Here is a 10,246-nt window from a genome sequence, read left to right as displayed (position 1 = left end):
CTTGGCGAACATCTNTGGCTAAGGATGCTGGCTCTCATGGTCTTTTGAAGAGACTTGGACCTTCGAAGCTGATCCCGGTCTTTCGGAAACTTTTGGATTAAGGCCTGCGACGCTAAGCACCTTCAGTCAGACGAGCTCTTGGCGCAAGGCAAAATACATTTCGATCAGAGACCGGGTTTCTTCTACACTGGGAAGTCGCTCTGCAAGATGACAAACACGGCCGCGAACCATGTATTAGAATGACCATTCAGTGTTCATGACAGGACGAGTCTTAGATGATGGCTCATTTAATTTTTACATAGCACACACGATGGCCGTGTCCCGACACACACACGGTGGCCGTGTCCCGACACACACACGATGGCCGTGTCCCGACACACACACGGTGGCCGTTTACGATTTTGTGGGAGCTTTGCCGACCTCGACACAACTTGTTGGTGGCATGATTTTTTTCTGGTCGGAAATTTGTTCATCAAGTAACAATGAAGAGTAGTTGTTCGATAAGATCGATTGAGTCATGTCTGAACGTGGTTGCAACGGCCGTGTATGTGGATAAGGTGGGTGGTTTGAGCTGCCATTCGGATTGCGACTACGAGCAGGTGACGATCGCGTTCGGTACACGAGAAGAGTTGGAGGAGGAAACGGCTCAGCATTTGGAAGTGATTTTCGCTTTGCACAGAGTCTGGAGAATTGACCATTTCGAGCATGAGGTGAAGGGGTACCCATGGTTCTTGAAGCCGACACGTATGCAGTTGAAGAAGAGGTCACCGACGAATTTGACTGCTGGAATTGAGACGTGGATTCGATTTGCACGGGCTGCGGCTTTTACAATCATTGGGCAGCTCCCGAAAGGTCATCTGTTGCCAGGTGCAATTTCGAAGAAGTCACTCGAGCGCAAACTAACACGAGACATCGCAGGCTGCTATGTGGCTGAGCTCGACGACTACCTTGCGGCGAGAGGTAAGGCAGCTGTCGAGGACCTTTGTCGAGCACAACACGTTATGAGGATCGTCAGCGCCAAAAAGGCCAAAGCGAAGGACTTCTGGAACGGTCCCGAGGATGATGTCGACACATCGTGGTGGAAGAAACTTACGCGGAGGGTAAAGAAGACAAAGAAGACGGTTGCCAAAAAGGAAGCACAGTGTGCTGAGGAGGACGACAAGCGGGTAGCCAAAAAGAGCAAAAAGCATCCGGCCACTCTCAGCAAAACAAACAAGGAAGCCGCCAAAAAAAATAAGACCAGCTCAAAGATCACGGCTTTAAACCTCCAAACTGCCGAGGACGACTCCGACTCCGAAGAGGAGACCGAGGACGACACCGAAACCGCCTCTGACGACGACGATGAAGAAGAGGCCACTGATTCCGAATAATGAATGGGATGATGGGATTTCCCTGCACTTTATTTTTAGCAACCATAATCTAACAATTTATCACCCCTACAATGGTGGACCCCAGAGAGTTTCGAACGCTCGACTTGTGGGCACCCACCATGTTGGATATTTGGGTGCCACATTTTCGTTTGTTTTAATCATGAAAAGTGCGCGGAGTTGTAAATCGAGTAGTGTGGTTTTGGGTACAGTGATGACGGCGTCATATGTAGATGAAACTGGTTGTCTGTCTGGCACGGCCGGATGCAGGTTCGAGCGTGTTGATGTGTTGTTTGGTACTTCGGAGCATTTTGCTAGGGAAGAGCCATTTAAACTTAAGTTGGTGGTGGCCGTAGAGAAGGATAAGCCTCATTTGCGTAACAAAGATTGGTTTACGCAGCCTAATCAAATGCAGCTGAAGCATGGATCCAAGGCGAACCTAAGAGCCGGCCCACGTACATGGTTTCTATTCATAGACAAGATGTGCCGGAATATAGTCCTTTCCCTACCAATCCACCTTTGGTTCAGCGTTTCTGACGCAACTCGAGACCATATCGTATACGGAATCGGCTCAGCCGTAGCTGGGTCATATGCCGGGGCTGTTCGGGAATTTATGCGGACAACAAGCAAAACACAACTTGAAGAGATGCGGAAGGCGCAATATTTTGTAAAGATATTACCGCTGAATAAAAGAGTTAAAAGAGACAAGTTCTGGACAGGTTAGACTGGCTGGCTACTCAGGTTCTGGACGACAGGCTGGCTAGTCAGGTTCTGGCCACATAGAAAATAAGTTGTGGGCAGCAACAATTTTAGGAGTCACCGACTCATCAGTAAGAATCGAGCCGGGGAGTTGGTCGTCATGAAGACCACCTTCAAACAAGTCCATTATTACCTCCAAGCGTTTTTTTGCCCACCTCCAACACCATTTGATCTTTCTGTTTTCCTGTCGCGGTCCAGGCCCTTCACGGATCCATACTCGTAAATATCTGTCTGTGCCACAAGTCTGTACCCGTCAAGAAGTGTCAAAAAATGAGTGTTCTATTGCGTTGTTTAGGATGACATGAGATATATTGCACCCGAGTGTAGGCTCCATGTGCTTCGTTGGCGTAGTTATGTACGGCGGGTAGCGGACTCGTAGCCGTAAGTGGGCGAGTTGCTTGAAGCAGAGTCTCGCGGTTTTGTTACAGGAGGTAATGCCTAAAAGGCTCGCCGGCAGAGGGAGTTATCTTTCACCTTGTCTGTGAATAGTTTCTTAATGAATGCGTTTCAGAGTGTGTGTGGTAACTGCGTTATGTGCTTCCACTTATCGTTCGGTATGGAGAGCTTGTTGGAATTTATGTCTGTGCAGCTAGGTTGGCTTTTCTCGTGCTAGTGACTATGGTTTATTAACTGATAGATAGTTCAGTGGTGAGGTCGTATCAGTGGTGAGGTCGTATCAGTGGTGAGGTCGTATCAGTGGTGAGGTCGTATCAGTTCAGGTCGTATCAGTTCAGGTCGTATCAGTTCATGGTATGAAATGGAAAGCTTTCTTGAGATCTATCTTGGCAAGGTATTTCACTTGAGAGTGAGTCACGCAAACTACGTCTGGAGCATACACAGCTGTAGTGACCACATTGATGCCGAATTGACGCGACCCCCGGGAATAAGTGCGCGAATAGGCGGCAGGAGATAATTACGTTCAGAACGCTACCAACTTTCGAAAAACGGACATTTTTCTTCAGTGATTCAGCACTGCAAACGTGTGTGCACTACCCCAAAATATCTTCCCGACGCCCAAAAGAAGTTCCCAACGGGGTGATCGGACACCCCTAAGCCAGACAGCCTCTTCATATTACGGTGTAATATGTGCAGTTGCATACCAGAATTTTCTTCATACAGCAGTACACTGGAATTCTGGGTTCTTGGATGAAGGACAAATATTTTTTTAGGCCATCCAAATTTAAGGTGCTGGCACAGATCCGTTTTACCATCGTTCTGTCCCTCATGATGGAAATGTTTCGTTGTAAAGTTTAGGATGAAGATTTCAGTGACCATACATTCCGTAGCGGGTTTCCAGGGGCATACGGGTCTGTTTAACAAGTCGGACTTGTATGTCGAGTGCCACTACGGCACCTTCCACTCGTGGCATACTAAGACTGCCAAGGACGCTGGTTCTAGCGCCGACTTTGAGGAGACGTGGAGTTTCGATGTGAACGAGAGTCATTCGGAATTCACGATCAAAGTCCGGGATGCCAGACATTTGCGACTTGACGAGACGCTAGCCGAGGGCGCTTTCAAGTTCGAACAAAGACCTGGCTTCTATTACTCGGGGGAGATCGGATTAGTGGACGAGAAGCATGGCGATGAACCGTCAGTGAGGTTGACTGTTAAGTGTGAAGAATAAAAAAGTGCGCGAAGAATAAAAAAGTGCGCGAAGAGTCAGTTTTTTAAAAAAAAAATAATTGACTTGATTGTGATAACTTTTGCGATGTGATCGTTCGTGTGTTAATGCCCCATAGATAGTTTGCTGAGTTGTGTTAAGTGATGTCGCTACTTGGTCGTTATTCGAATTTGGGTCGTGGTTGTTTGAAAAAATTGAAGATGTCATCTGAGCAAGTGGTGACAATGGATACGGCTGCCAATACCCCGATTGACAAGGGTCCGATTGACAAGGGTCCGATTGAAAAGGGTCTGACGGAGCAGGATTTGGTAGTGTACAAGACTATGCCGGTGTGGAGTGCTAAGACGCTGCCGAATGGGTTCAAGGAGAAGCACAATACCAAGGAAGGTGTGTGGGCAAAGTTAACTGTGTTGGAGGGTGCTTTGGACTTTGCATTTCTAACGGAGGAGGGGAAGGTTGTGGATGAGTTGATCTTTACCCCGGAGGAACAGGCACCACTTGTGGAGCCGCAGGTATGGCACCGGATCTCGAGTGTGTCCCCAGATATTTTATGCCAGTTGCGCTTTCTCTGCGAGCCGAGAGATTACTATTTTCGGAAGTACGGTTTGACACCGCCTCACTCGGAAGTCGTGGCCGCCTTGAAGGGCAATCTTGAGGTTGATGCGTCGCCATGGGCGTTGGACGTTGGCTGTGGGAAAGGTCGTAACGCACTTTACCTTCAACAGCACGGCTGGAAGGTCACATGCTGGGACCGAAACGCCGAGAGCATCCAAAGTCTCGCGACAATTGCACAAGAGGAAAAAATCCAAGAAAATATTGATGCCACTGTACACGACCTAGACTCCGAGTCACTCCCGACAGGACCATATAACCTCATCGTTAACACCGTCGTTCTCATGTTCTTAGAACCCAAATCCGTCAACCGAGTCGTCAAAGAAATGCAACAAAGCACCGCCGACGGAGGATACAACCTCATTGTCTGCGCCATGGATTCAGATGACTATCCCTTGTCCGACCAACCCAATCTACCGTTCAAGTTTACCTTCAAAAAAGGACAACTCAAAGAACTATACTCCAACTGGTCCATTCTTAAATATAACGAAGATGTCGGATCACTTCATAAAACAGACGAACATGGAAATCCAATACAACTTCGGTTTGCTACACTCTTAGCCAAGAAAATCTCGTCCTAACAATAGACTTTTTCCGATTGACCATACATACTGTCAACTCCTCTACCCCATGAATCTTCACCCCCATGAATCTTCACCCCCATGAACGTCTGCTGACGCCCAGCTACATCTATTAGGCCGGTCCGATACTTATATCGGACCAATAACAATTTGAGACGACCGTCCGTGAGCAGTCTCGAAGTTTTGGGACCGTGAGAAGTTTGATGCCATGGGTTGGTCAATGTTGATTAATAGTCTGACCATCTTTGGAATTTGCATTCTTCGATGAATTTGACAAAGACCTGGTCATAGAACATTTTGTTAGCGAGTAGTTTTTCGCGGAATCGGACAGGCCTAGAGAGGTTGTCGCTGGTGAGTAGTTTGGCATGCCATTGAGTGCCTGCGTCGTACAAGAGTTTAAGATGGTCGGGTAGAACGGTGTCAGCGGCGGGTTGTAGTTGTACGATTTGTCTCCGTAAAGTTTCAAGTAGAGTTTCGAGTTTTTGTTCGACGACTAAGAAGGACATTATGGCTAGTACAACGTCGCTAGTGAGTCTTAAGCCTATAGATGTTCTGTGGCGTCCGAACCCAGAGGATGGCGATGAAAGCTCCTGTATGACGATGTTCACTAAGAGTTGTCCGAGTGGTTCCTGCCAAGACCGTACAGCTTCGAGAACGAATGGTTGATTGCCAGCGCTGCGGCCATGCCACTTGACCAAAGCGCTGCAGACTGCGCCAACGAACTCCTCCGCCTCGGTCAACTTAGGGGACGACGGTCGCAAAAGCAACGTCGTGGCCATACTCACCGAGTATGCAGCAAAATTCGGCCTACAGAGCATGAACCAACAGGGTGCCTCATCGCCCGGTTCTTCAACACTAAAGACGTGAGAAGTTAGGTGTAACAGATTCGCCACAACATCCGCCTTCTCTTCTTCCTCAACTGAGAATAGATCACAGTCAGGAGCTGACTCAATAATCTTGGACAGAAATGGAATTGATGTTGACCTAACTAATTGTTCTAAACGCCTCCGTTTGCCGCTCCCCGCACCATCGCCAGTACTCCTTTGTAAAGTAACAAATGTCCGTAGCAGGATAATGAACGAACGTACCCAATGAAGTCTTTCCGGCGCAGTCTCCATTTGTCCACTACTCGTTTGTCCACTACTCGTTTGTCCACTACTCGCTTGTTTCAAAGCTGCATCGATGAACGTTAGCTGATGGTGGACTGCCTTCTCCACTTGGCATACCACCAACTCAAATGATGTCAAGTCCGTTACCGGCCGCACGATTGACACGGTCAACTTTAATAACGCACACACCTGGGAATATGTCTCCGGCCTCAACCCTACACCTATGCTTCCCAACACCTCCAACCATGTCGTATCCTCAACCACTACGCCAGACATACTCTCGCTATCATCTCCGGGATTCGAACCCGCGCAACCCAGCATCTTCAAACATTCGTCCATACTATTGATTACACGCTGCTTGCTAAACAACCAACTCACCAAATAACCAGCGCAACAACATTCAATATGCGATCGAGTATAAGCCCGAATTAGACCCCGCAATATCGAGCAACATATTGAAAACTCTTCTTCACTTTTATTCTCCAACTCTAAACACGCATGTGTAGTAACACACGTGTGTGTGTGTGTAGTAAAACACACGTGTATGTGTCGGGCATATCTTACGTCTAATTGATGAGAGATATGATAGCAATTTGGCTTGTTTTAGAAGCGAATTTTGTTTCAAATTCTGATCATTCCTTTCGAATCTGGAATATAACGAAGACAGAGTTACCAGTTCAACGATCTTAGTGAGATCTTTGGGTGACAGGTTGATCAGCGGTGTGGTACCGTGGGGTTGGCTTGGATTGAGTTGTTTGATAACGTAATTTTGAAACACTGGTAGATCGAATATGAAAGGTTGCAAAGGGTAGTTCTCAGAACGAGTAAGGCAAGCGAGAGCCAAGGTGGAGAGTCGGGAGATGGCTTGATCTGTGGGATAGGTCAGTAGTGATTGAACGGACAATTTGATGAGCGTAGATGCCATCATGAGTAGGAATTCGGTGGTGAAGGCATCGGCGAATGGGGTGGCAGTAGTTTCTCCGTGTCGATGTGATGCATATGTGAGGGTCATCCTGGTGAGATAGACTAGGTATGGCACAAGGGTTTTGGGGTTAAGTTTGTTGACAAAGGCCTCGTCTTGTAGTATGTTTGAAACCCCTTTAAAGAACTCTAGCAAGGTTGTTTCTTCTGCTACGACGGGGACCCCTCCCGCTGGAGATTGGAAAGCGCCTACGTCGCGCAACAAAGCCTCGATGTTGTTAACGCTGACCATAGCGTGTCCGGTGGGGCTATGATTGTAAGGTGCGCTGTAAGGGCTAGGTCCGGCGCCCCCGCTGGGATATTCATCGGAACAGAGAGCCGTGGCGAGGTAGAGTAGGTAGCGTTGGTAGTCGTTGATATCATCGTCCATTTGTGCGCTATTGTAAACATCTTGTATACGAAGCGCAACGAGCGATATTGTGTCTGCAAAGCACGTGCGGCAAATGAGCCCGAGTAAACCGATACGGTAAAGGTATCGATCGTCTTCCTCGAGTTGGAACCCACGGAAACGCAAAACGGAACTGAGCTCCTCCTGTGTTTTGGCTTCCGTCGCCACGGCTGCAGCTTCGGCTGCAGCTGCTTCCTTTTTTTGCACGCGGTCCTGTTCGTCGTCCTCTGTAAAGATTTCCATCATACGCCAGTTATCGACGACTAGCGTTCTAATTAACGGCGCCACAGCGGTCTTGTCTAGCGCCGACGTCAAGCCTGGCTCCAGACGACGTTTGTAGACGGACACGAAGGCGGCGATTTTGAGAGCCAAGTCTATAAGTTGTGCGTGGTCGTCGTCGGCATGGCGTGCCGCATGGACAAGCAGTATGGTCTTTACGCAGTGTTGCACTACCTGGGGAAGAATGTCTGAAGGACAAGCGCCCAGGTCGCAATCAGGATTCTTGAGTAGGCAATAAAGCACGTCCAGTTTGAGAGCAAGCCAAGTTATACAGGATCGATAGGGGGTGGAATTCTGTGTTCGTAAGGTGGTGCATGCATCCAGGAGTGTGTCAAGAGAGCCCACGATTTGTTGTAGGTATTTCGTGTGCACATGTTCGTTAGAACTGCCAAATCGGAGACAAGCAAGACGTATATTTAATTCACCAAGTGCCTTGAGGAATTGTTCTGCATAGGATGAGCCCCATCGATCGCTTGCAAACAGCTCTTGTTCAAGTTGGAGGACAACGTTGTAAAGTGAGATGTCTGTGTTCAGTACCACATTTTTGACGGTTTCGCGCACACACATAGAGGCGTAAAGATTATCTACACGTACGTTAAAGCGGATCTCTTGGGACCAGGTGAACAGAAGTACCAGAAGCTTGAGTAGTTCGGTACGTGCCAAACAGCTATTAGTTCGTATCAGACGTCGTACAGCCCAGTCAATTAGTTCGCTTGAAATATGGTTATCAAAATAGCGATGTGTTGCAAGCACATCCTGCACACGTAAACCTTGTAAACCACAGCGGTCGGACTTGCCCACCTCTTCTACTAAGGCAAAGACAAGCAATGCCGTCTCCAGGTCTGCATCTTCACGAGCTAACAATCGCTGTAACCGCGAGACTTCCTCACCCCGTACATTCTCCAACACACCTCCCGGCGCTGCCGCGTTGGGGAAAACGGAGGGTAAGGCGAACCTTTTCCGAGTTACCAATCCATACACATGCAACGCCAACCTAGCCTCCGCCGTCAACGCCTGTGTTGTAACATCCTCACGCGTCTCCAGTCTAGAACACTGATACCCCACCAATGCGACACACTGCGATAACACGACTTCCAAAGTAGCCAACCACTGGCTGTAACTTACAGACTCACCTCCTCCCGTCTCCAGAAAAGGACCACTTTCATGAGGAGGCAACGATGAACCCGATGTCCGACTCGAAGATGCAGAACCACGAGCACTAGGCAATGCTCGACGTAATGCGTCATCACGCAACGTCCAATATGCACACACTGCTTGACGTAATATTATCAACGCCATCGTACTAGCCGCACTACCCATCGTAGAAGCCTCATGCAAAACCGTCAAACATACCTCTATCGCCAACTTCGGCTGCGCTTTCAACCGCTCGAAAAATTCCGCGCCCTCTCGACGAGCATCCGCTGATACACTCACTCCACTTATCGCTCCCACGTGACGAATAAAAACATCTGTACTCAATCCACCCTCCATTTTTTTTTCCCACAATCACACTTGCATAATACGGGCAGGTACAACACCAGCCAGGTACAACACCAGCCAGGTACAACATCAGTCAAGGAAGGGTGGTTTTAGTCGAGAACTCGAACCATACTTATCACCACTAACGATGTCTCCCTGACCCCTCTGATTGAACACCCCCCTCTGATGAAGACGATAAAAAATCTAGGTTAGAAAACAACAGAAACGAACGTACACTTCTCTTCGGTGTTGCCGTGCATATGCATTGCGAGAGTGGTCACACACACTCTTCGAGGTTCTGGCAACATCGGTACAATCTGGGGACGTGAAACTTCCGCTCCGACTTCTCTTTCCGACTTCTCTCTCCGCGAGAGTTCAAATCCAGGTCGGCTCACAATTAACGAAAATTCATTAAATTAATAATTACTTAAAAACAATCGCCCAGCTTGGCCCAGCTAGGCTGCAACTTGTGCGGGGGCAGTCGCTGTGTCCTCCAGAGCCGTCTCCGTGGCGGTCTCTGTGACCGTCTCGGTGGTCTGTTTGTCGGACGCAGGCTCAGCTTTCTTAGTATCCGCCTCCGTGATGTTCTTCTCTGTCGTATTATTCGTCTCTGTCACGGTTTTCGTTTCCGAAACCTTCGTTTCCGAAACCTTCGTTTCCGAAACCTTCGTTTCCGAAACCTTCGTTTCCGAGGCCTTCGTTTCCGAGGCCTTCGTTTCCGAGGCCTTCGTTTCCGAGGCCTTCGTGTTGGTCACTTCCTTCTCCCAGTCGCGCGCGGCTTCTTTAATGAGCTTGGGGTCATAGATCTTGGTGACGGTAGTCTGTGTGGTGTTGTCGTCAGAAATATTTGGGGTGTTGTCTTGAGTGCTGTGACTAAGGGTATATGTTTGCGCCACGGCCCAGATGGCGAGTGCGATTTTGGAGGCATGTATGCTCCACCAGCCACCTCGGTCGGTCCATTTGCTGCAAGCTTGTAGTACGGCTTCGAGGGGTCTGCTTTCGTTGCGTCCTTCAGTGAGTATAAGGGGTGGCCTGAAGATGCTGACGGTAGCGAAGCCGAGTTTCTGGAC

The 10,246-nt window shown here is 48.6% G+C and overlaps 5 protein-coding genes across 5 annotated transcripts; 4 read left to right on the top strand and 1 right to left on the bottom strand.

Moving 5' to 3' along the window:
* Positions 1–482: 482 nt before the first annotated feature.
* Positions 483–1,370, top strand: GNI_042450 (hypothetical protein; the record flags this gene model as incomplete). The annotated part of the gene is made up of 1 exon (XM_011131210.1): positions 483–1,370. One exon carries the CDS (start codon positions 483–485, stop codon positions 1,368–1,370), a length of 888 nt encoding a protein of 295 aa, XP_011129512.1.
* A 160-nt stretch (positions 1,371–1,530) lies between these two features.
* GNI_042440 (hypothetical protein) lies at positions 1,531–2,091 on the top strand (the record flags this gene model as incomplete). Its single annotated transcript, XM_011131209.1, has 1 exon — positions 1,531–2,091. One exon carries the CDS (start codon positions 1,531–1,533, stop codon positions 2,089–2,091), a length of 561 nt encoding a protein of 186 aa, XP_011129511.1.
* Positions 2,092–3,381: 1,290 nt separating this feature from the next.
* Positions 3,382–3,750, top strand: GNI_042430 (C2 domain protein; the record flags this gene model as incomplete). Its single annotated transcript, XM_011131208.1, has 1 exon — positions 3,382–3,750. The coding sequence occupies one exon, from the start codon at positions 3,382–3,384 to the stop codon at positions 3,748–3,750; it is 369 nt and encodes a 122-aa protein (XP_011129510.1).
* Positions 3,751–3,947: 197 nt separating this feature from the next.
* GNI_042420 (tellurite resistance protein TehB) lies at positions 3,948–4,940 on the top strand (the record flags this gene model as incomplete). Its single annotated transcript, XM_011131207.1, has 1 exon — positions 3,948–4,940. The coding sequence occupies one exon, from the start codon at positions 3,948–3,950 to the stop codon at positions 4,938–4,940; it is 993 nt and encodes a 330-aa protein (XP_011129509.1).
* Positions 4,941–5,167: 227 nt separating this feature from the next.
* GNI_042410 (hypothetical protein) lies at positions 5,168–9,188 on the bottom strand (the record flags this gene model as incomplete). Its single annotated transcript, XM_011131206.1, has 2 exons — positions 5,168–6,537; positions 6,614–9,188. 2 exons carry the CDS (start codon positions 9,186–9,188, stop codon positions 5,168–5,170), a joined length of 3,945 nt encoding a protein of 1,314 aa, XP_011129508.1.
* Positions 9,189–10,246: the final 1,058 nt, after the last annotated feature.

Source organism: Gregarina niphandrodes (genome assembly GCF_000223845.1).
Source record: "Gregarina niphandrodes unplaced genomic scaffold scaffold00006, whole genome shotgun sequence".
In the NCBI taxonomy this organism is placed as follows: Eukaryota; Apicomplexa; class Conoidasida; order Eugregarinorida; family Gregarinidae; genus Gregarina; species Gregarina niphandrodes.
Note: the sequence above shows the minus strand (reverse complement) of the source record. Positions and strands in the feature narration are given on the sequence as shown.